Raw genomic sequence first — 26,863 nt, 5'->3', positions numbered from 1 at the left:
ATCTGTACATTTTCCTATGCAAACTTCTAATAAAGCCTTCAATCAATCAATCAAAGGCTATAACGTGTATTTGCCCCTTTGCTTTTTTTTCCTTTTCTTTGTTTGCGCAGCCTCTTAAAGAGTTTTTTTTTTATATTTAATGGGCCCAACCACCCTATTCTACCACCCTATTCTATCACCTCTCAAAAAAGCCTTTCCCCACACGTGGGGATATATAATATCGTTATTATATTTATATAAGATAGGCTAATATATTTGGCTTGGTCGGAGTCACAACGGTGAGGTTTGGTCTGACATTTAATTACCTTGAGTGCTGCATCTGTGATGTGATGTAGTCCACATTTTGAAGAATTAATCCGGTTTTAGGTGATATGCAATACCCTGACAGTGTAATGGAACTAAATGAACCATACATGTCCATTTTCCTTTTTGGACAGTTGGTTGAAGGCTTGGATGAGGCGGTGGACCGACAGAGTTCAAGTTTATTAATCTCTCTCTCTTTTTTTTTTTTACTTGGCCTTTGAGCACGGAGAAAGGCTCACCTGAAAGCATTCTCACTGATTAGGCCTACTTTTACCATCACTGCTCAAATTAACTGTTAATCAGCGTGAATACTTTCAGGTGTGTATCTGATCAATAGGAAATTGCGCATTACATTCTGCATGACATCAAAGCGACATGTTGCGTGAGAGTTTGAACTTGAACATGAACGACGCGTCCTCTCCCTTTCCACACACACACACACAGACACACAGACACAGACACACACACACACACACACACACACACACACACACACACACACACACACACACACACACACACATCTAGGTCTGTAGTCAACGAGCCAACGACCCAATTAGCGCAGAAGTCCTGCAGCTGCGGTGTTCTGACTCGCTGACATGACCACTCCACTATCCATTCCTGACATTAAACCATTATAGTATTGAGCCTTCTACATTCCCCTTGCACCTCAAAATAATGGATTACTTCTTCAAAATGCGGACTGGATAAAAAGAGGCAGCAACAGGTAATGAGTTATTCTGATCCAGCAGTGGCAGAGAGCAGCAGACTCCTCTCTCTTTTTTTTGGAGTCCTTTGGCAATCTGTTCCCCGACGCACGTCTGACTGGGCTGGGCTGGGCAGCATATACATTTTTAGAAGTGTCTGTCCACAGGGCTGTGAGCTTGTAGATTTGCTGTTTTCAGCGCACCACTGCCATGCAACATAAATGACCAGTTAAGTTGAATAAATAGCAAATAATAATACCAAACAACCAAACAAATAATAGCCCGGGCTCTTATATAAAACATAATAAGGATAATATTAATTGCAAATAAGAAATAACGGCCCAGGCGCTTGAACCGTGCGCTTATTTGAAACAGGCGTTTCAAATGGTGATTAATATTATCTTTTATAAATATAAAAAATATATTATATATAGCCTATATGGGGAAAGGCTTTCGTGAGGCGATAGAATGCACTGCCTTGTCGCCAAATGACTGCGCAGAAGAAGAAAAAAGAACGCTATAGGCTATAACGTTTTTGAACAAGTGATTACAACATTTTAGGGAGAGAGTAGGCTAAAGTAAAAAGTAAGTAGGCTAATAATAATAATAAAAGTGTAGGCTGTTCTATTGTGAGGTGACCAATAGCCTACACTCTGCGCAGCCTAAAAAGGGAGGAGCTGGCTTCATATAATCTGAAGCAATCCCGTGAGCTCATTCAGACGACAATAACTGTAAAGGATTCCTACCCGATGACCCGACAATATCAAGCTTTTTTGATATTATCGTGAGTGCTCCCGACGAGTCCCGAGGTCATAAAAAAGCTAATTAACATAATCCGATCGTGTCGGGGTACTGTTCAAGCCCAAGACCGATTCCGGGGCCGACCAAACGATTTTCCCGGGGGGTCCTCCCGAAATCTTGTCGGGGATCCTCGGCCCCGGGTTCGGCTCATTGTGAACGGGCCCTAAGGGAGTGTCTGTAAAGAGCAATTCCCCCCCCCCCCCCACACACACACACACACACACACACAGAGAGACACACGCATGTGTGTTTGTATTACTATAAATTAACTGCTGTTGTAGTTTTTCATTTGAAAGCACTGAGTTTAGAGGCCATGTGTGCGTGCGTGCGTGTGAGTGAATCATAAGTATGTGCAGTCATAACTTAAGTATGACTCTCTTCCCTGGGAGAGAATGGTGTTTTTGTAGGTTTAACAAGTTAGGCCTCCGGAAGTTGTAGTCAGAGCGTGTGAGTCACTCATGTTATTGTCATGGATAACATTTAGTATAGAGACATCGCCTCAATGCTCCGGCTACTGACTCATAGTCCACACATCAGCCTAGGTCAGGCCATCCATGGAGGCTGCATTTCTCTCTCACTCTCTCTCTCATTCATTCATTTATTATGAAAGATAATGTAATTGAATTGAATAAAATAATCATTTAGGGGGACGAAATAGTAAAAGTAGCAAATACATCAGAGGTAGCGTCACATCGTGTATACGGAGTATAAAACGGAGCTTAACCCATTCAGTCCGGGAACACATGTACAGTATGTAGCAGGATATTTGTTTTTATAATTTTTGAATAATATTTGACATTTTTCAGAAAACTTAGGTCAGGCCTAAATGATGAATAATCATAGTTGATCTATAGAATAATCCACTAAGATAATATTCCGTAGTTGCAACTCTACTCACTCACACTGCTTCCAACACGCATACACAGACACCCATTTGACTCAACCAAGACAGGGAATTCAGGCCTATATATGTGTCACTATTACGGTCTGAGTGTTACGATCTGACCTCTAGTAGTCATGTCATTGTCTTTGGTCCAGCCGCAGCACAAGTGGGTGTCGAGATTTAAGTGTCTTCCCCCCCCATTTGTGTGTGTGTGTGTGTGTGTGTGTGTGTGTGTGTGTGTGTGTGTGTGTGTGTGTGTGTGTGTGTGTGTGTGTGTGTGTGTGTGTGTGTGTGTGTGTGTGTGTGTGTGTGCTAGCGGACGCAGGCTAACAGTATAGCGGCGGTTGGAGCAGCCAGGCAGGATATCCTCCCTCTGTCTTACTTACAGGCTTCCTCTGTTATGCAGCCCTCCTGGCTCTCTTCTGACTGGGGACTCAGCCTTCCTCACAGCACTGGTGTAAAGGAGTAGTTCACCCCCAAAATTACCTTTTTTTTCTCCCCTATCGATTACTCACCTCATGAACTTGAGTTCAATAATATTTTTTAGTTTTTGTCGCACTCCTAAGCCAATCATTTTATTATAGTAAATGTACCCCCATTGATTACGGATGGAGACCCAGATCATGTATTTTGACTTTGTTGGAGTATTTCCAGTTTTCAGTACTTACTTCTACTCCGCTACATTTCAGAGGCAAATATTATACTTTTTACTCCATTACAATTATTTGCTTTAGTTACTAGATACTCTACCTTGTAGATTTTGATTATCAGTACAAAACATGCATTAATCACTTATGCAATTTGAAAATAGACAATCTACAAATATCAAGATCTGCTATTTTCAAAAAGATTTCTATCCATTTTATACATTTGTAAACTTGTGAAATGGGACATTCTGCATAATGAGTATGTTCTACTTTTGATGCCAATACTTTTGTACTTTTACTCAAGTAACTTTTTAATTCTGGATATTTACTTGTAATGGAGTGTTACTTTCTACATTTGCAGTATTGATACTTTTACTTGAAGGTGGAGTGACATGGCCAAAACAGCTAATTAAGGCTATCAAATTAGCCAATTTTTTTAATGATGTCATGTACCCCCATGTTAAATGACCCAATCAAATTAATTTATTGTAGTTACTGTACTGAAAGTAGTACTTTCTGTACAGTAACTGAAATAAATTAATTTGATTGGGCTAATATGGGGGGAGGGGCGGAGTTGATTTTCCATATCATTATCTTTTGAAACTGCCCCAAAAAAAGCTGTCCGAGGTGTGTTTCCGACTTTCTAAACCAACTTTAAAACTATCAGTTCTAGGGGTAAAAATGATATAGCATTCACTATAAAATCAATGGTTAGACCGGTAAAAAAGTACATATCTTCAAAAAAGGTGTCAGAGATTAGTTACGAGGGTCAACGCGCTTCTCCCCGTCTATGAGACGGTTTTGATGGCCATACCCTGCTGTGTCTTCCCCTAAACCTGACTGGAGGACCTGGCCGGGACACCGGAGCAAGCTTAGAACGAGCGTCCAGCGATCTCCTCCTCCTCGGCAGCTCTGAGCCCTTTTAGCAGACATATGTCCTGCTGTCTCGGAGGACTGAGGTCCGTGGCTCATACACTGACTCTGTGTGTGTAGCCTGTGTGTGTGTGTACACACACAATAGCTCTCCAAAATAGCCTTGCGGTGCGGCGCTGCTACACGCTAACAACAACTCATCACGTTGTGCGCGGCACGGCACGACGGACGAAGTATACATTCACTGCTAACTGATACGGCCCCGCCTCCTTTTCAGACTTTTTGAAGAAACACCACGTGACCTACTGTATCATAATGTAAAATTTCGGCCGGTGTCGCCACTCCTTTAAAGGAGTAGTTCACCCCCAAAATGACTTTTTTTCTATTGATTAGTCACGCCATGGAGACTAGAGTTCAATAATATTTTTAGTTTTTAAGACAAAAATGTGATAACAATAAATGTACCCCTATTCGATCCGGATGGGGACCCGTAACGGTCCCCATCCGGAATCAATGGGGGTAAATTTACTCAAATCAAATTTTTGTCTTGGGAATGTGACAAAAACCAAAAAATATTATTGAACTCTACTGACTCTCCATGGCATGAGTATCTGTAATCAATAGAAAAAAAGTCATTTTGGGGGTGAACTACTCCTTTAAGTAAAACATTTGAGTACTTTTGTCACCACTGCCTCACAGTTGTCCTCCTCATCCTCTTCTCCTCCTCTTCTTCGTCTTCACCCCTCACCCAGCATCCCCTCGTTTTCTCTCAACACAGTCAAATCCTCATTGTTCATTTATCCACCATTCCTCACCTTCTTATAGTAATGAATGGCCCGAGTAATTCTGTTTGAGGAGGGTCCATTTGAACAACTCCTCAGTCTCCTCCGTGTGGTTTCTGCTCTGGTCGCCTCCATTGGGGTTTCTCTGTCACGTTCTTCCCCCTGCCTCCATCACTCTGTAATTATCACCATACAATAGACCAGTGGTTCTCAACCTCCTCTGGATCAGGTCCCACTTGAAAACCCTGAAGTGGCCCACCCATCTCAACACTTAATAACCCACAGGTTCTTTTCAGAGCATTTTATTTTAATGATCCTTGATGGCACAACACAGTTTTTTTTTTTTTTTTTTTTACATTTTTGTGCAACAGTCTTGTATGATGAAGCAGGGCTTTACTTTACTAAAAAACATACAAATTTGAAACTTGGAGATACGAGGTTTCTGCCGGAGAGTGACGATATCATTGTTTTTATGTTTAAAACCATAGTGTTTTGTCAATTATTTTGGGGCACACTTGCAATGCCCTCACGAGGCTGGGGACCAACCAGGGCGTGAACCACTACAATAAATAGTACATTAACATTAATGTCCGGAATGAAAAATGCAGAGCAAAAAAAATAAAAAGGAAAAAAAAGCTTTAAGTGTGCAGCGAGTGGGAGAAGGAGAGAGAAAGTGAGTGAGAGAAAGAAGTGAGAACACACGCCTTCTGTTTACAGCAGAGAAAGGGGAAGCGTTCCTTCTAAAGTTGGAGCCTCTGCTCTGTGATGAGATTAGTTACATCCAAAGAGCAACACTGTGGCCCTCTCTTCTCTCTCTCAGTACTTTTCCTTTCACTGCCTCGGACCACTTGTAACCTTGTAAACACTTATTTATAATGCGTGTGTGTGCTTGTGTGTGTGTGTGTGTGTGTGTGTGTGTGTGTGTGTGTGTGTGTGTGTGTGTGTGTGTGTGTGTGTCGCACTGGCTAACTCACATGACTGCTGTGCAGAGACATACTGCCTTATCTGTTCTAAACAGTTTAGAAGAGCAAATATGCACACATGCAAAGTTCACGCGCTCTCACTCTCTCTCTCTCGTCTCCAACTCGGTGTCTCTCTCTCTCACTCTCACATCACAAGATGCTCTGTTTAAGAACATCTGCTAAATTCTCTCTTCTTCTTCTTCTTCAATCTCTCTCTCTCTCTCTCTCTCTCTCTCTCTCTCTCTCTCAAAAATATGCAGAAATTATCGAAATGTGCGAAAAATTCCCAAATATGCGACAAATGCAAAAAGTTGCCAAATATGCAGGCGGAAATATGAGAATATGCAGTCTTTAAAAAAAAAACATGACCCCCAATTCTGTGATCGCATAATCAAATTCTTTGTATATCGTGTGATGAATGGGTAGACTAATATCAGGTACTGGCACTTTATCATACATCCACCAGGTTAGCTGATGTCAAGCTGAATGACATGGGTCTGTGTGTGTGTGTGTGTGCATGAGCGTGTGTGTGTGTGTGTGTGTGTGTGTGTGTGTGTGTGTGTGTGTGTGTGTGTGTGTGTGTGTGTGTGTGTGTGTGTGTGTGTGTGTGTGTGTGTGTGTGTGTGCGCGTGTGTGTAATCTCTCAAGACCGAATGGGTTCCCAGATTGGTGTGTGTGGTCTTTTACTATCTTTTGGGGAAAGTCCCCTGGAGGATAGTAAAACCAGCAACAATTCACCTTTGCGGGGACATTGTTCTGGTCCCCGTGACGACCATGATTTACTGTGGTGAGCGTTTTCAGGTTGGGGATAGGATTAGCCTTGGAATTTAAGCTTACTTTAGGGTTTTAGAAAAAAAAAAGTTTATATCATTTTATTTTTTTCACTTTTTCACTGTTTTGTTTGGGGATTGGTATTACAGTTGGGTAAAGACACTATGCATTTCACTGCTTTTCATTCCATCTCTGTCCTTTCATAGTTATCCTAATTCTTGTCTCTGTGTGGAAGTCCTTATTGTTACACTCCGCATTTCTTTACATTTTCCCTTAATTTTTCTGTGTACAAAGCAACATGCACACCAATAGGAAAAAAATGTTTTCTAATGAAATTCTGGTTAGTTAGTTTGTGTGTGTGCGTGTGCGTGCATGTGTCAGTGTGCGTGTGTGTTCGTGTTTGTGTGTGTGTGGTGGGGGGTCTGGCTGAGAGAGCAGAATATGTGGCCGCGTCAGCCATATATATGAACCTGATTAGACTTTGGAGCCAGTTAGGCGAGCACTGGGACAAACAAGCTCCTGTATGTAGAGTGGTGGAAAAAGTGCTGATATGTTTTACTTTTAAGTAAAATTATCAATATACCACAATCTAGAAATACTCAGTTACAAGTAAAAATCCGGTATTTCAAATGTACTTGAGTAAGGTACTGGCATCAAAATATTCTTAAAAGTACCAAATGTAAAAGTTCTCATTATGAGAATGTCCCATTTCACAAGTTTGAAATGTGTGCACGTCTCTTGAAATTAGCTGATCTACAAGGCCAAGCTAATAGATAATTAAGTCTTAAGTGGTTAAGTGCATTTTTTGTAATAAGAATACAAATCTTCAATGTAACTAGTAACTAGAATGTTTTCAAATAATTGTAGTGGAGTAAAAGTACAATATTTGCCTTTGAGATGTCTTGGAGTAGAAGTAAATGTATTTACATCTCTGCTGATTAGACCTTGGAGCCAGTTAGGCGAGTACTGGGACAAACAAGCAGCTGTATGTAGACTACAGGGGTACACAGCAAAACCATCACTTAATTTCATCCATTTGTAACTGAGAGTGTACAAATATAACCAAATAACAGACCCACAAGGGTCCATTTGGTTAGATTTCTCAGAGTTAAAGGTAGGGTAAGGGATTTTCCTTTGTTAATAAGTGTTAAATACGTGTAGCTATATATTGTGATAGTACTCATTGCTATACAGTGTTTGTTCAGTGTTGGGATACCAATGTTATCCAATCAGGAGAGTGAACTAAGACAGGATACAGATAAAGAAGTTAAGTTAGAAGTGATGACACAAATAAACAAAATTGGAACTGAAACAAGCTGACAAATTGGATTGGCTGAAATTGGCAACCTACCTGAAAATGTTATTTTCAGTTTATTAAAGAGCTGGAGAGACAGGGAGACCTATGACCCTATATAGAAATGCTCAGACCTTTTAACAAAACACCTTTTGTTTTAACCACCAAAATATCACTTACCCTACCTTCAAATTAACAGTGTGCTTTACCTGTGCATCTGTCTGTGTGTCCCTCTGTGCGCGACGTTGTGTGTCTGTGTGTGTGCGAGTTGTTTATGTACGTACGTGCCTTCCAGAGCATTGACTTTTGTGTGTCTTTTTTCCCCCTCTGCAATGTGCATCTGTGTGGCTGACAGACCCGCCTTGTTGCGCGGCGCTGCAGTCACCATTGAGAGACCTTAATCCCTCATCAGGGAGGTATAGGGTGTGACGTACGGCACCTATTAGCCTTAAATTACACCCCTCATGCCCACCCCTCGCTGCCGCTACTGGCCCCCGGAGCCCCTATAACTGTCACCACACAGCGCTGGCCCGCGTGTGTGATACCCACCTACAAACTGTTGGCCCTTTATGAAAAGCTATAGCTCTCTCGCTAATGAATGACTCCGGCCATTAGACAATAAAACAGCCTGTGTAACACAGAAGCTTGGCAGCAGAGAAAGCTGACACACGCACGCACACACAGGGTACGTATTACTGCACTTGTGGGGACATCGAAAGTTTTAGGACCGCATTGAGAATAGCCAAACAATAGCCGACAAGCTGTAAGGGCCGAAGCATGCACTCCACTTTTAGAACTGAATTTATTTTGGTTCGGCTCTGTCTAAACTACAATATGACGCCATTCAGAGGTTTGGGAGAGGGCGGGTACCGCCATTAATTCAGCTGTTTGGTGCTGCCGAGATTGTGTGACTCCCAGAACTGAAAAATAAAGTCTCTAAAAGTGGAGTATGCATCGACCCTAAGCCCACGCTGGATCTTTTTCGTAATTGTATAAGTCTAAACTCCCCCCAAAAAGATAAAACGGCAAGTTTTCTTTTTATTTCATTGTTTCTTGTTTTCTTGTTCTTCTTATGTGAGGAACAGGAAAAAATATCTATTTCTCAAATTCTACTAAACTTTCAGGGACATTCGGTCCTCAGAAGTATAGTAACACACACACACACACACACACACACACACACACACACACACACACACACACACACACACACACACACACACACACACACACACACACACACCTACAGTAGATGGCCGTGAAGCAAGAGTCACATTTACCCAAAGCTGTGGCACACATGTACACAAATGTACACAAATTTGCGCGTGCGCGCCCACACACACACACACACACACACACACACACACACACACACACACACACACACACACACACTCGCGCAGTGTGTATCAGTTAGTGTTTTCATGCTCAAGTGGTGGCGCCGGTTTGGGGTACTGTTGAAAAAGTTTGTGCGTTTTTGGAGCGGTGAAAGCGCTCCCAATGAACAGGTATATCCGTGGGTATGTGGCTGGCTGGCTGGCTGTGTCCGTCCGTCCGTAGTCTGGCAATACCTTGAGTGGCCACACACAACACACTAGTTAAAGGAGGGGCGCTGTTTTGTGCAGGCCAGGCACACTCACCACTCACTCACAGGCACAGTTTACACTCACTCACTCACTCACATAGGGTACAGCTGCTCAAATTCACCGCTCCACTTCGAACCGAGGTTTGATTTTTTTGAAGTATGGCTGTAATGTTGAGTGTGGAATGCGGAGCCAACAGGACATTGCTTGTTTTAGCTCCGGTTTAGTTTTCAACTGATTTATGCAAATGTAACAGAAGATGGGCAGCCAGCCCAAAGGCTGAATACTGGTCCTCCTGATAACATCACACACACAAGTGTTAAAACTGTACTCATGCCCAGGATCTGAACCTAGGCCTCCCTGAGCCTCCCTCTACTAATTGTGATGGCACAATTAGTAGGCCTACATTATCGCCTAATCACATTTATTTTCGCATAATCGTCATAATCGTCATTTCCAAAAAAGTCTACAGAAAGAGTTAAAATTAGGTTTTTATGTGGCCACACCCACCAGTTCATTAAGTATGCCTGGTTGGTCAGGTGGGTGGTGACCCAGCTTAAGTTAGCCACACCCACAGTGTTGGGTGAATGGTAAAAGGGGAGGGGATCATTATATGATGTCACTCTATCTGTGTTTTTGGATCGGCACTTTTGACCCACAAAGTGGCAGCCTTGAGGAAGAAACCCAAAATACAAAGGGAATACATAATTGCTCATAACAACCACACCAGGGGGTCTAATGAAATACTGTCAACCTCCTAGATATATGAAAACCAGCCACTAAGGCACCACCTCTTGTCAGTCAGTCTTTGGATATCTAAGTTGTCATCTGCCCGGTACATTTTTTGCTAAAAGCCTAATTTTTATTATTATACTCCAACTTTCAATGCCAGATACTGTTCATGCAGATGGGTACATGGGGTTGGTTCCATTGGTACACCCTGTGGAGGTACACAGGGATAAATGGCACTGAGGATTGTACTGTGTAGGCCCGTATAGCTTGCAGGCTTCCCCGCCCATCTTCTAAGAGATGCCAAAGTGTGCTAATGTGTCCCGGGGTGGAATACATCAACAGATATGATCTGTCTGTACACTCTGTACACATTATACATATTCACACAAACAGACCCAACTCCAAAGAGCTTTATCGACCGCCATGCAGTGAAGGGGTTGATGGACTCAGAAGTTTCAACGTTAATCTTCTGCACTGTCATCAACTTGTACATCTCTAATGGAGGAGAGACCAGAGGATGAGGTCATACTCACGGTCTCTGTGTCAGTGGGGGGCAAAGTAAACATTCAAGTACTCAAAACGTCAAAATTCAACTTAGGCTCTGATGTAGCCTGACAGCGCATCGTGGGTTTGAGTCCCGTTCACCACGATCTTTGCTGCATGTCTCTCTGTTGATCCTGACCATCCTGACCAAAGCTATTTTCCCTATTTTTTAAGCTGCACGTTCGCAACGTGAGAAGTGGTTAATAATTCACAATATTTCGGTTTGGGGGTTAAAACAGAGTTCCTTCCTATAGAAATGTAATCAAAAGTACAATATTTCTATTTAAAATACAGCAGAGTTAAACTCATCAGCTTGCAAAAAAATATATATCTCAAAAATGTACTTAATATGGACAGTACTCAAGTAAATGTACTTGGTTACTGTCGACCTTGCTCATTCTCCCTCTTCTCTCTCTCTCTCTCTCTCTCTCTCACTCACTCACTCACTCGCTCTGTTTCTGTCTCTCTCGCTCACGCCAATATTATGTTCAGCTACTCTGGCCGCTAGGGTTCATGTGGTTAAGGCAGAAGACCAGAAGGGGTTAACCACTTAAACCCTTGGTTGACCGGAGCCCCCCAGGGGTCGGGTCTATACCTATTTCCCTCGCCAAAACATCTTCGCTGGAAACAGCCAATCGACAAGCTCACAACGCAGCGAACACAACGTGTTGTCAGCTCGTGGATTGGCTCATTACACCGAATATTAGCCCCCCAGAATCGAGAAGCTAGGGTTCAGAGAGAGAGTGAGAGATGAGTGAAGGAGTATATGAGTCACAGTGTACTGTAGTGCAGTGGTTCTTTTTAGCCCATGACCCAAAAGAGAAATTAGACATTTCCCCGGGAACCAAAACTAGTGAAAATAGAAGATCTACAAGCTCGCAACACGGCGCTACGTGTGATTCTCAGATTTTTTGAAGATCTTCTGAAATATATGTTTTATTTTTTGTTGGAGAAGAAAATGGGATTTTTACTCGAGTCGTGACCCATAAAAACCGGTCCGTGACCCACATATGGGTCCCGACCCAGTGTTGGGGAACCCGTGCTGTAGTGTGTTGATGTAGAAGGAAGGGATGTGCAGGAACGTGATGTGACGTGGTCCAGCGTCACCCTGCTAGCCAAGCCCTGGATGGCCTGTCTCATCAATCTGACACACTCACGCAGACACAGAGCAACACACACACACACACACACAGACACACACGCACACACTAATGCTTGCACGCACGCACGCACGCACAAACACACACACTCTCCCTGGTGCCTGGTGCACTAATCACCCAGGTACAGTAAGGGGCCGTGCTGGGATTGTGATGAATATTCCCTGTATGCCTAATGGCCTGTGTGCATCTGTGATAACCAGAGGGGGATGGGAGAGAGAGAGGGAGGGAGAGAGAGAGAGAGACACAGAGAGAGACATGGGGGCAGAGAAGGAGGTACAGGGAGGCAGGACACAGGACAGGGACAGAAGGAGAGCTAATGTGATGTTAGTGGAGTGTGATGATCAGCTTAGGTCTGTTGACCTCTAATTGAAGTCTAATTAATGATTGGCCCACCGTTTTGTATACATGTACTGTATGTCAGGGGCTGATAAGAGTGTGTGTGTGTGTGTGTGTGTGTGAGTGTGTGTGTGTGTGTGTGTTTGTGTGTGTGTGTGTGTGTGTGTGTGTGTGTGTGTGTGTGTGTGTGTGTGTGTGTGTGTGTGTGTGTGTGTGTGTGTGTGTGTGTGTGTGTGTGTGTGTGTGTGTGTGTGTGTGTGTGTGTGTGTGTGTGTGTGTGTGAGAGAGCGTGTGCGTATGTGTTCCATTCGCTTCACTTAAGCCGGCCTAGCAGTTACGGGCATTATTTGGATAAAGAACAGCAGTCTTTATCATGGGTGGGCTCCACGTGATTAGCACACTTCATAAAGGACTGAGAGTGAATGGATGATTTGGGTAATTAGTGTCAAAGACTCTGTGTGTGTGTGTGTGTGTGTGTGTGTGTGTGTGTGTGTGTGTGTGTGTGTGTGTGTGTGTGTGTGTGTGTGTGTGTGTGTGTGTGTGTGTGCGCGAGAGTTCCATAGCCCAGTGGTTCTCAAACCTTTTAATTTCAAGAAACCCGGTGTATTAGGCCACAAACCCCCATAAGTGATGGAAACAAATGGACCCCATTTGTAGTCTACACTCTCTGTCTTACAGACCTGTAAGGAAGGGTCCATTTGGTTCCTAACTATTAAGAATTGTGGACCCCCTGGAACCCCCTCCTCAAGGACCCCTGGGGGTCCCCGGACCTCTGCCCTTATAGACAACATGCCTGGCCACGCCCCCTACTTCCGACCGGAAGCCCTTTTTTGGGCTTGATCGTAGCGCGATTTCCTGTTTACGTTCATCTGATCTGATTCTCCTCTTAACTAATGAGACGGGATTGTTTTACTTTGTAATTTTACTTTGTAACTTATGTTAACAATGTCACTTAATGGCAACACTCATCCACTCTGCTGATAAATAAATGAGTTGTGACGATACACACCTGTTCTGCCATCATTCAATGTTATGAGTTGGAGGAAAAAAAAAAGAGATCTCAATTTTCTTTCTTGGGCGTATGCTTTTAGTTGACCTTGTACTAGTGTACTGTCATGAAACTACCTTTTTTCATATGCAAACTTCTTAAAAAATAACGCTATTTAAATTGTTTCAAAAGCTTTATACCCTGTATATATATATATAAAATGTCACAATGCGACATAGCTTTTTACACAATGCTGTACTCCCTCCAACTGCATGTCATATTATATGTTCGCCATTTTAAACTGTTTTTATTTTATTTGACACTTGCTTTGGCAATATAAACATGTCTTCTCATGCCAATAAAGCTCCTTTGAATTGAATTGATATAGGCCTACAAATAAACAGATTTGTGTATTTGAAAGCAAGCATTGAACCTAATCAGTATTTCATGGAAGCGAATGTTGTATGATTTCTAGCTAGCAAACCTTTTCCCTTCAGAACGCTGGTTGATCATGTCAAACGTTGTCATCTCCATTCTCCTCTGTTCTGGGATGAAGTCACAGTTGGCTTGTGTTGTGTGATATGCATTAATGTTTTTACAAATAGGCCTGTCAACAACTCAACCCACTCCAGAATAGACATAATACACATTAGCCCACCTATTATGTGCATCCTATGCTGTGTTCATTTCACTATATCACTGTAAATCATCGATTTAATCCTAATCAAGGCAATATAAATATCCATTCATATTTAATGCTCATTTAATCATTAAATCCTAAACTGTCACGTCAAAACAATGAATACATTTGGCTTTAATAGATACAAAAACAAACTGGATTAATTGAAAATGACAAGTGTTTAAAAGCATTCCTTCAAAGCATCATTGGGAACATTCCTTATCTCAATAACACAATATACAGTACAACATTTGAAACCCTCAACAGTTAAAAAAAAAGGCATGGACAAGTCAAAGAAAAGTGTGTATAAATATTTTATTGCAATAAATATGATGAGGAGACCCTCACATCTGGCTTCATTGGTCCTGGACGTACAGTACAGGTCTGAAAGACAGAAAACAATTGCATTCACAGATACAACACAACAGCGAAGAGCTTGTATTTCAATTATAATCAATGTTGTGTTGTCACAAGTGAAAATAACTTGTACTTAGTTGTAACAAGAGTAGTCCCCATACAGTAAAAGATCGTAGCTAACAAGGCTAATTAGCTAGCATGAGAGTTTTACCTTGTTGTTGTTGTTGTTGTTGTTGTGAGTCGTGCTGCTTCTCTGGGGAGTTTGCTGAGTTTAGGATATGTTAAGGATGTCATCAATACTATTAACTGGTGTAGATAGAATAAAAACATCGAAGATAGCGGTGCGCTTGCATATCAAGAGACCATGACCGCAGTCACCGCACCATCTGACAGCTGGAAAAAAAACCTCCGTTGGTTTAACCCTTTCAGTTCATTGTCATAATCTTTTACTGCAGCGCTGGGCAGTGTTGCCAAAATTTGTGAGAGAAATAAGCCAAACAAGCCAACTCTTGCAATATAAATAAGCAAAAAAAACAAGATAGTTTAGGTAAATAAATTGACTTGGCAACACGTTTATATGCATGCCTGACAGAGAGAACCCGGAAGTTCCCTTTCGACTTGGGGGCGGGGCGTCCCTCCTGCAATCGGCCAGGAATGTTGTCTATAGCCTCTTCAGATGTTAATCCGAGTCACATGCAGCTGAGCTGAAATCACTAAATTAGTATACCGTAGCGGCGTAGCCTATGTATGTATGCATGTATGTACATACAGTTTGTACTGTATGTATGTATATACAGTATCTATGTCTCTTTCTTTCTGTCTTTCCTTCTTTCTTTCTTTCTTTCTTTATTCCATCCTTCCTTCCTTCCTCTGCACCTGAGTGGCTCGGCGACAGGACAATGAGAGAGAATAGGGACAAACAGAAAGAGGAAAGCGTAAGAGAGAGAGAGAGAGGGATGAATGACAGACAATCTAAAAAAAGAGAGAGAGTGAGAAGCGGAGGAGAGGTTTAACGAAGGAAGAGGACAGGAACAGAGAGGGAGATGAGTTCATACAAAAGGTTAGTAAATCATTGCACAGCCCCTTATGGCTCAGACCCACTGGTGGACAGCATCCGTGTGTGTGAGAGAGAGAGAGAGAGAGAGAGAGAGAGAGAGAGAGAGAGAGAGAGAGAGAGAGAGAGAGAGAGAGAGAGAGAGAGAGAGAGAGAGAGAGAGAGAGAGAGAGAGAAAACTCAGTTGGTTAAATCAGCCAGTGGGAGGAGAGAGAGGGAGAATGACAGAAGAAAAGAAAAGAGGAGGCATAGAACGGGAAGGAGGGAGGAGGGTGAATGAGCCAGAGGGGTGGCGGTGGGGGGGAGCGAGCGAGCGAGCAAGCAAATGAGTGAGCAAGCAGCAAAGCAGAGGTAGAGGGAGGGGGTGGAGAGAGAGAGAGAGAGAGAGAGAGGGAGTGTTGCTGCTGCATGTGTCTCTTCCTCCTGTCATTCAGTGGCTGCTTGCCTGGCAGGCAGGAGAGAGCAGAGCGACAGAGAGGCAGCAGAGGAGAGAGGGAGAGAGAGAGAGAGGGAGGCACCGTGACAATACAAGGCTGGCCAGCGCTGTATTGTGGCTGCTCTTATTGTCGGCAGTGCGACACAGGAGGCGAGAAGCCAAGGCAGACAGAAACACAGAGAGAGAGGGAGAGAGGAGAGAGGAGAGCGGATTGGAATGGCTGGACTCAGGACTGCAGATCCATGGATTACCAGAGAGGAGGAGGAGAAGGAGGATGGCTGTATAGCGCTACTCCACTAACCCACTAGCCAGCCTCCACAGAGGGGTGAAGCCAAGGTCTCTGGCACAGCGGGGAGTCCGGGCTCACAGTCTGGGCTGCACACTGCAGAGGAACAGGCAGAGAGACAAGAGACAGAGACAGAGAAGAGAAGAGAAGATCGGGGCTGCTTTTACACCTTCCTCCTCTCTCATCCTCCTCTCATCCTCCTCGCTCCGTTTCTTATGGTCGGTCTTGTTGTGTGCGTTGTTCTGAGAGCGTGTTACTGATGCTGTTGTTTGGCTCTCCACAGGAGGGATGCTGGGGGCTAACATGGCTAATGTTAGCATGAACGCCAAGCTCCGAGAGCTGGATCTGAAGTCGCCCGCGTCCTCTGCCGGCCAGGAGGGCGGTCCCCTGGCCCCCCGCACCTCCATGGCCTCCTCCAGGAAGACCCCGGCCAGCAAGCCCTCCGCTCTGCCCCAGGGGGCCCCCACTGCGCGCCCCTCCGGGGGTCCGGAGCTCAAGGTCTACCGGCCCGCCACGTCCGGGTCCATCCCCATCCCCAACGCCAACCCCTCCAGGCTCCGCAAGCAGCGCTCGCTCTCCAACCTGTGCGTGCTCACCGACGCCGAGAAGAAGCTGCACCTCTTCCAGCCCCCCGGCTGGACCGACGACATGGGCCGACCCGCCACCGCCGGGACCAACAAGACGGGCCAGACCAAGGCGGCGGCCGGGGGTGGCGGGAGGCCACCCCTGTGCAGGACCTTGTCCAAGTCAGAGCAGTCCCTGTTCCAAGGGAAGCCCAAGACCCCGGCCGTGACTCCCAGCCTGGGTAAGCCTAGCCGCATCCCCGCACCCGGCAAGCCACGGGGGCCTTACGCCGAGGTCAAGCCCATCAGCAAGACCTGCGAGTCGGGCCCGAGCAGCACAGATGCGGGCACGCCTGACCACCCCGCCAAGGCTGGCACTAATGGAACTGGGAGAACTGGGGGCAGTGGTGGCAAGAAGACGGGGGACAAGGGGAATGCTTCTACTCCCCCGGCGGCAGAGAAGAAAGAGGGGAAGGGTGGTATTGAGGGAGAAGAGGACAAGAACTTCTTGAAGGTGGACCCAGAGTTGGTGGTTACGGTTCTGGGAGACTTGGAGCAGTTGCTCTTCAGCCAAATACTGGGTGAGTCTACATCTGCCAACTGTAACCTTTGGGTTCAAAACACCAGGGTTACATCAATAATTGGTTATACAATGATAGGCAATTAGACCTCTGTGCTGTACTGTACTGTTGCTGCGGCCAACTGGCTTTGTTATTCTCTGTCTCTATTGGCCCAACGGAAATATAGGGCAGTGTAAACAAACACCTGTGTGCTAGGCTTTACGTCTTAGCAGACCACCTGAATGACCCTCTCCTCTCCTCTCCTCTCCTCTCCTCTCCTCTCCTCTCCTCTCCTCTCCTCTCCACACCCATGCCGTTATCCCTCCTAGCCCTGGCGCTACAACAGCATCAACAGTGCATTTTAAATGAGCCCATGCAGGCTCTATATTGCAGCACAGCATAATGTCTTATGTGTTTTTCTAAGTGGTTCCTCACTATGGGTGATGAGAGCAGAGCACTGCCATGGCGGCTTACAAGAACTCTCCAGTGTTTACTATATTGGATCGGTCAGATGTCCATGTGTAATTGCACACGAAACGTCATTATACACTCATTTTACATGCTGCGTCTGTGTGCATAAAATCAATTTAGCGCGTGTGTGTGAGTGTGTGTGTGCGCGTGTGTGCTCTTGTATGAGGCTGAGCCAGTTGATGGAAGGGATTGTAAAGTCCTCATTGTCAACCTCTTAAACCCCAGCATCAGTAGTCAGAGTAAAGATTTTGCAGGAAAATAGCAGATCTACAAGTATATAAATATAGGATTGAAGTGGTTAATGTTCCCACATTTGTAAGTGAGAGTGAAAGGGTCCATTTGGTTTCACTTCTCTCAGAGAGTACAAGTGTTTTAGTGTGCACACGGCTGACATGGTTTCTGTTTTGGACGTCGGTTTAGAAGTGGAGCATTTCGCCTCGCTGGTTCTGACCCACTGCCTCAGACACGGCTACACACACACACACACACACACACACACACACACACACACACACACACACACACACACACACACACACACACACACATACACACACACACACACACCCACACACACTTTATCTTACAGCCCCTCTTTCACTTCCCCACATCACAAGTCCATTTTTACTCTAGAGCTAAATCTAATAATACCATGCATTCTGTACATACATACATTCCATATGTATCTGTACACTTTCTGACATACATGTAATTATGTACACTACATACTATGCACTTACATGCATGCAAGTACGTACAGTACGCACTTACTTTCTATTATTATTTCTACTGTTTTCTTTAAATACAAAACAATAATAAAAAAATGAAAGGCTTCCACCCGAAAGCGACGTACAAACGCACCTTTGTACATACATATGTCCACAGTAGGACTACATACATACATACATCGTACATACATCGTACATAGACCACATACATATGTACACAGTAGGCCTACATACACACAACATATTTCTTCACAGTTTTAGCTCCACAGCCCCAGCTCTTCGATGGGCTCACAGTCACACAGAAGCCATCCATTCGTTATTAAGGGTCGTGTGAGCGTGTGCTGGCGGGGTGTGTGAGTGTGAGTGAGTGTGTGTGTTGGGGGGGGGGGCAGCATCTTGAGAGCCAGCGTCCGTCCGGTCACAGTGGGCCACATATTTAGCTTCACCTCCTCTCTCCCTCTCTCTCTCCCTCCTCCCCTCCTGCTTCCATTGATCTCCGGGCCACTGACAGATGGTCCCCCCACCACCCCACCCCACCCTCTGTTACTGGAGGCAACGTGTGGAAGATGGTGGCGAGTGTGTGAGTGTTTGTGTGTGTGTGTGTGTGTGGGGGGGGGGGGGGGTGTTGAGGGGGTGGTGGCATTAGGCAGGTAAAACTACCCGCGTTGCTTTTGTGACACACACGGGCGCGCGCACACGCTCAGCGTCGAGGGACACAAACACATTGTGTTATTGTGCCAACGTTGTGTTTATTTGTGTATGAGTGAGTGAGTGTGTCACCACCAGATCGCTGACGGAGGATATGTGACTCACATTGGCTTCAGCTCCACTCGCTGTCTCCTGTTCATGAACACTCTCTCTGTCTGTCTGTCTGTCTGTCTGTCTGTCTGTCTGTCTGTCTGTCTGTCTGTCTGTCTGTCCCAGACACTGTCTACACTGTAAAATCCTCTTGTATTAATTTTACTAGTGTACAAATGGAACCAAATGGAACCCTCGCGGGTTCCATTTTTTGTTCCGGCTGTACACCCTCAGCTTTCCAGATTCACCGGGCTGATGGATGCTCAGATGGTCAAGTGGAATGCACATGGGGTAGCTGTTGTTAGGTGTTCAAGTTGGCTTCATAATGTTCTACATGCACCACATGATGCCCGCACAGGCTTACAAGACACTCACAAAATATACATAGAATTTACATGCACCATGATACACCACAAACAGAATACACAAATATTGATTGATACAAAGTTCTCCAACGCAACTGCCATGCCTTCTCCATATTGAACAGACAGTTTAACACATAACATTCAAAACACAACTACAACTCCCATCAGAAAGGCTCACACATGTTCTCCAAGGGGACATATATACGTTTTTCCAGACAGAATATATGTGGATGGTCGTCTCCAATATATTCCTGGATTGTTGTGGAATATATTGGAGACGACTACGCTGAAATATTCAGTTTTTTAAAAGAATCTGGGGGAACCAGTGACCTTACGATTCCCAGACGAGCATCTCATACCCACTCGGCTACGGCGGCCGCCCCAGTTTCCACCAGTGTGTGATCAGTTATCTGTAGCTTTCTGCTAGCGGTAGAGATAGCATCATAACACAGAGAACGGGACAAGAATAGAGCATCATTATATCCCACTCTACAGTGTTGATTCAGCTGTCCAAGAGAGTGTAATAAATGGACCCAATCTGGCCATCTATAGATAGGAGGACATGGACTCTCTGTCCATCAGCGCCAGCTGAGGACGACCTAGAGAGAGCTTAACCCTTCCTCCTCTTCCTCTCGCCTCCTACTCTTCCTCGCTCTTCCTCCAGTCTTTTTCTCCTCTCCTGTCCCCAGCTTGTCTCTGAATCACAGCTTGTGCGACCTTGCCTCACAGCTGTGCGTGCTTGACTGCATGTGTGCGTGTGTGTGACCTTGTAAGCATCCTGTTTTGATGCAAGGCCACACCTTAGTCAGTCTGCCAGCCAGGTGTGTGTTTGTGTGTGCGTGTGTGTGTGCGGAAGAGAAGAGATACAAATGATGCCGACGGGAAGGAACTAAGAAAGAAGGCAAACAGAGGAGAGTTGATTGAGGTCAGGATTTGTGGAGGAAACAGAGGGAAGAAGGAATAGATGAAGGTGTGTGTGAGACGACGATGGGTGGGAGGGGGGAGGGGCATAAGAAAGGAAGACAGAGAGAGGGAGAGCAGAGCATAACGTTGCAGTCGAGCAGAAACCTTGTATCTCCACATTTCTAAATGTTACTTTTTTTTCCTTCTCGCAAATTGATGCCCCGCTTCATCATGCTAGAGTGTCGCACAAAAGTATAGCGGAAAATAGCAGGCTATTTTTGCTACTTTAAAACGTTTAAAATAATAATATTAAAAAAGGAACGTGTTTTGGACATACAAGGTTTCCACCTGATAGTGACGACAATAATGGTAATATATCCTGACCTACATTTCTACGCGACGTCCCCCGTTGACCAAAACACATGCTTCAGGTCATGTACAGTCTGCCTGCCAGCGGTTCCCTCCAGAGACCACGGCAGGCTTGTGTGTGCGTGTGTGTGTGTGCGTGTGTGTGCACATTGTAAACGTGTTAGGGAGAGGTTAATTGTAACTTGGCCCTGTAGCTGGCGGCTGTAGGCTCATCCGTTTTCTTTCTGGGTTTTATTTTTTCTTCGTATCTGTTCCTCCATTTCCGATGGGAGGTGCAGTTAATTGGTTTCTGCTCTGTGCGCTCCGCCCTCCCTCCGTCGCAGTGAGATAGATTATGGATGTTGTTCAATGGATCCATGCCACCGACTGCATCACTCCCTCCCTCGCTCTCTCTTCTTCACATAGCTCCTTCACCTAGCTCACCTTCCTCAGGAGGGAAAGGAGAAGGGAAAAGGTAGCCTTAGATGACCACGGTCCCACAGGGCTCTATACTAGATCTGCTCCTTTTTCCTACAACTAAAAATCTCGGTATCAACTGAAAATACAGTGTAGCTACAACGTGTCACTCTTACCCAGAGTGACTGACAATAAGCAAGCTAATCACATACGTAGTGCCTCAAGTTTCTAGGATCCCCGGGTACAAGAACGGTCTAAAAAATATACTATTGAAATAACAATCTGTGCATTGAAGCTACCATGTAAACAATTAACTTTGCCTCAACCGCTGGGATTGGCTGAATCACAGATTCAGCCAATCAGAGCGATGGAGGTAAGGTTGAACCGCATGGACCGTTGCCATCTCCAGGCAACGTGCAAATGCATGTATTTTTTTTACCCGGTTATAAGCACTCATCCTGGGTATGGCGAGTGCCAAAAACGTCAAACTGAATCAGGGCTCTGTCAACACGTTATTTATTTCTGGCCTCCGATATTTTTCATAAACATACAGACAGTATTTTACTGTCCTGTTTAGCTATAATATTTACTGCATTGCATACAGCCCCACCCTCTAGTGTCTAGCATAACAAATCATGGGTCTGTGTGGAAGATGGATTGATTGGGGGATATCATCATGGTGATATTAGTAGTCATTTGCTTGTCTAGTTATAGACAGTCTTGACCACAACTTAAAATGTAATCTAGATAGCATGTGATAGACAGAGGCTATAGGTTCATTGTTAACTTGGTATCCTATAGTTCAATGCACAGATTATTATTTTGATAGTATATTATTTAGACTGATGCTTGGTTATTGGTTTGACAGGAACTATAGTCAAGATTGGACTTTTGATATGAAAAATACACAAAAAGGGGATGTCCCAATATGACCGTGGATAAAGGGTGACCATGGATAGGCTCTAAAAGTGTGAAAAACATATTTTTCATTTGAGCTGGTCTATTAAGTATGGCCGCGGGGTGCTCACATCATGCGGTGTGACCGCTAGCAGCATGTGCTAGGAGAGTGACGCTGTCCTTTTGAGATTAGCACTACAGTGTGTTGAGTGTTGGGCCAGGGAGGATATGGTGGACAATACCACTATCTGTGGTCCATGCTACTGGGATTTAGAATCAACAGCAGCAGCTGTGCACTCGCAGGCACAATCACCCCATAAAAATGTCATGCTTATGCAGTTGATTCAGTACTTCTATTCTTTTATATTTTTTACTAGGAATGATTGTAGTTTTATTATTGATTTCGCTTCTATTATTCCAACACATAAACACGGACTCCCTTTTAAACATCAGCGGGCTGAATAATAGCTGGGCTTGTAATACTAATGGCAGCAGCTGTGCACTTCAAAGGATAATTGTGCTATATCCTGTTAACAGTATTAGCAGGCTGTGCGCAGACAATACTGACCGATGAAACTTGTGTAATTTGTACTCCATTAAAAAGATGACATCACTATAGGGTCCGGATCCTACACCGGATGAACCTGATCCAACATTGAGGAGCAGGAATCGGTTCCGGAACCGGTTTTATCACACTCAGTCAGAGTTGGTAATGTGGACTTCACGTCAGCTGTACAATTACGACACCGGTGGTTCTCAAACTTTTAATTTGAAGGACCACACAAGATTGTACAACAGGTCCGTGTGGTTCCATTTTGTACACTCCACTACAGAGTTACAGAACTGTTAGGGTCCATTTGGATATAAATATATAGGAATCGTTAAATGGAACAGTTAAGGAATCAGACCAATAAGAGGGAATCCAGAATCGTTACAATCCTAAAGAATCCCAACCCTAGACATCACCTTGTAAATCACCCTCCAGGCCCTAAAAGAATATTACAAACAAAAAATGTATCAAACCTCAGATGGGCGCACTAATGACATCTCCCGGTCCCACCCAGCACCCATAATGATGTGTGCGTGCCTAAAGCGGGGGTCTTTCTCACCATGAGGCCGCCATGGTGGTTTGGAGGGGAGAGAGCAGGATTAGGCCTGCATGAAGATAATGAGAAGACTAATCACCCATCCATCCATCACCCAGGAAACACCAGGCCTCGAGCCTAAAATGAATTACACATCAGACCTGATGGGCATCTGTTTTATTCTTTGGCTATTAAAAATGATAGCTGATCTACAAGCTAATGTGGATCTTGTAGAGCTTGTAGATCTGCTATTTTCGAAAACATTGGATATAATATGGTTTATTTTTATATTGTAAGCAAGTGGCAAATTATCTTCAGAATTATGGATGTGTTCATGTCTAATATCGTGCATGGCTGTCGGGTAGAAACCATGTTTGAACTTTTTATGGTTTTTCATAGATTAATGCCGCACTTCATCATAAAGGAGTGTCCCAAAAAAGCAGTGAAAATGTACGATCTACAAGCTTGTAGAGCGACAATTTTCACTATTTTAAAACATTTTTAAAAAGAGAATAAAAATGGATGCATGAATGCTTTCCACATGACAGCGACAATATTAGTCATATTAATAGAACATCAGTTATGTAACAGTCATGCACGTATATGCTATAATCAGCCCTTTAACTGTGACGTTTTGTCGTTTTCTATACATAAACTCATAATGTGCTGCTGAATCTCCACATGGTTCAATAGTGTTGTTAAACTCATCTCCCGGACGAAATGAAGTCTCTCCGAGTATCCTAGCGAAGTAAACACTGAGGATTTTAGTGTGTGAGTGAAGGATTCAGAGCAGTGTGCCTCTCATCTACAAGGCAGCTGGTGACAAGCCGCACAAAACACAAAGCTGAAGGAAAATGACTTCTCCTTGGATGTGAAATAAAATATAATTTCTAATCTCTCTCTCTCTCTCTCTGTCCATCCGTCTGTGTGTGTGTGTGTGTCTCTCTCTCTCTGTGTCTCTTTCTCTCCTTGCCTCTCAGCTCTGATGTGAGTTGACGAGTCACCGCATTCAGTCAGTCAGACAGACAGACAGACAGACACGCAAAGTGTATTTCTGCTTCCAGTGTTTTTGGGGGTGCTGTCTGCGCTCCTCCCCCAAAACACTAGAACCAGAAATAGACATCTTTCTAACGCCGGCTTATACTTTTGCCACTCGTTATTTAAACAGGATGGGAGGGAAATTCATAAAGAGAGCTAGAATATGAGGGCGAGAGCGGCTATGTGTATACTGTATGTGATTGGCTCTATATAGTTCCCTTTTTCTGAAAGGTGGCACTGTGTTTCCTGTTCCGGGGTCACATTCCCATCAATCTCTCGAGACAAGAGTCAATGATGGCTACGCCATTACAGAAAAGGGACAAGTGGGCGGTCCCTTTGCGTGACGATGGCTAGCCAGATTGCATTCCCATAGCTTCATTTTGATATGGCTCAGCGTCAGATTTGAACCGGAAACACATTAAGCACTGTTGCCATGCCTGCTTGTTATAAGTGACTTTGGGCTTTTCACAGGTGTTGCAAGCTCCATCGTGGAGGGTGGGGGGCAAGGGGGAAATAAGAAAGAATCAATGAAACAAACATGGTATCTACATATTGGGTGTTTCGCTGGGGAGTAGTGCATGGAAACATGCTGATTAGAAGTGGACACTAGTTAGCAGGTGCCTGGTAGTGTTATCTGTGTTGTTTAATTAGTGTTTAGGGTTAGACCAGGGGTCTTCAATGTTTTCAGGCCAAGGACCCCTTAGTCGAGAGAGAGATGAAGCAGGGCAGGGACCCCCCACAACCTTTTCATAGATTCCATATAGTTTCATCGTTTGACAGCACAATCATTAGTGTATTTTGGATTCATGTCAGTTTGTGTTTTCAGATATTTAACGGTCAATACATAATAAACTTGACCTTTCACTCTGTACTTAGTATGCTCTTTTTCTCCTCTACACCAAACCTCTTTGCCGAAAATAGCCGAACTACACATTTTTTTAATGCCAAGAAAGCAACCCAAATTTGGTTTTGGGATTTAATGGTTCGCAAAGCAGAGGAAAACAGAGAGTGCATTCTAAAGCCATGAAAATTCCCTTGTGCGTCATAAAAACCGGAACAAGAGAACGTGTCATTCGCCCAGTGAATAATGTACTCAAGGCTGTAGAATCCCTGACGCGTGGTGCATGGCATATTGTGGATCATGGACTTGGGATTGTGGAGTTTCTTACCTGCCGATCTCTGAATTGGATTACCGGATTGGATTATCTTGTTACCTTACGGACCTTAGATCTGCAATCTGTAAACTTAATCTCCTATCTGGGAATTAAACAAACTGTGTGTGTGTGTGCGTGTGCGTGTGCGTGTGCGTGTGTGTGTGCGTGTGCGTGTGCGTGCGTGTGTGTGTGTGAGGCCTTGCAGTCTGTCTCTTAGGGGTTAAGTCAGGAGACACTGCATTAGTGCTGTCTGCTTCCTGCCTTCTTCCTCCTAAATCATATTACTACTCCCTGTTTGTACCTCATCAGCTGTTACACAACATACAGTACGCACACACACACACACACACACACACACACACACACACACACACACACACACACACACACACACATGCCGGGCATGAACATCCAATGTCATGGCAGTAAGTTGCTTACCTATGGATGCCTTTGCCTTTGATGTTTACACATTCCCATTCTAGGGTGTTTATCTGATTTAGCTTCAGCTTGATGATAAATGCACTATAGAATATACACTGGAACAGTCTTCCCCAAATAGTGGGTTGAGGACCCATTTTTATGGGTCACAACACAAGTTTGATTCCTTAAGAAATGTAATTTTAATTCTCGTTTGGCTAGAGTCTCATTCGGGGGTGCCTCACGGGGCCCACGCCCACTTCTGCCGCCTCAGTGCATTCAGTGGTGATGCATACTGACTCTGAGTGGAAATGGTTTCCGATCATTCTGTTTGTGAAAGGGTGTCTCGTCAGACCTGACCAGATCATCCAAATATGACAAATTGGGCGTGAGAATGTCTGGTTAATTTCCACAACAATAAACAATAGTACACTTTTTGGCAAAAGCAGACAGTATATAATAACATACAGTAGCCAATATAAACATAGTTCTTATGCATAGTTACATCGACTGGGTTGATGCAAAGACCGGAGAGCACAACCATATTGCTTCACTGACAACTAATTGTAGCATTAAGACACTGGAACTTTTGAACTCCAGTAATGATTCAGTTTTTACCTCCTAAACATGGTTACTAACCATGTCTGGAAACAGTTCCACCCTTCATGCATCTAGTGTATGAGTAATATTGCTCAAACTGGTGAAACCCCTCAGTGTCATACAGTACATCGTAAAAAATATGGACAGCATCATGACATTGGTTTCTATTTTTCTGCGATTTCATCTTTCTATATATCAGGTCTATTTCCGGTCCGAAATGCAAACGGAAATTAATCAATTGGCTGCAACTGCAGCCCCATATGACCATATATGGGCATTGTGGTCGGATCTGTTGCTCTGGACAAACGGATCTCCAGATATGCCTATTTATGGGCGTATTGT

At 44.2% G+C, this 26,863-nt stretch overlaps 1 protein-coding gene across 2 annotated transcripts in view; it reads left to right on the top strand.

Annotated features, from left to right (window-relative positions):
• Nucleotides 1-26,863, top strand: part of nav1a (neuron navigator 1a) — a 146,940-nt gene that overhangs the window by 9,306 nt on the left and 110,771 nt on the right. For both annotated transcript variants that reach the window (XM_080734307.1, XM_080734306.1), the window contains exon 2: nt 16,461-17,321. In XM_080734307.1, coding sequence (XP_080590433.1) covers nt 16,461-17,321 — 861 coding nt within the window. The remainder of the gene's footprint in view (nt 1-16,460; nt 17,322-26,863) is intronic.

The sequence above is a fragment of the Nannobrachium achirus genome (genome assembly GCF_963921795.1).
Source record: "Nannobrachium achirus genome assembly, chromosome: 9".
NCBI lineage: Eukaryota > Metazoa > Chordata > Actinopteri > Myctophiformes > Myctophidae > Nannobrachium > Nannobrachium achirus.
Note: the sequence above shows the minus strand (reverse complement) of the source record. Positions and strands in the feature narration are given on the sequence as shown.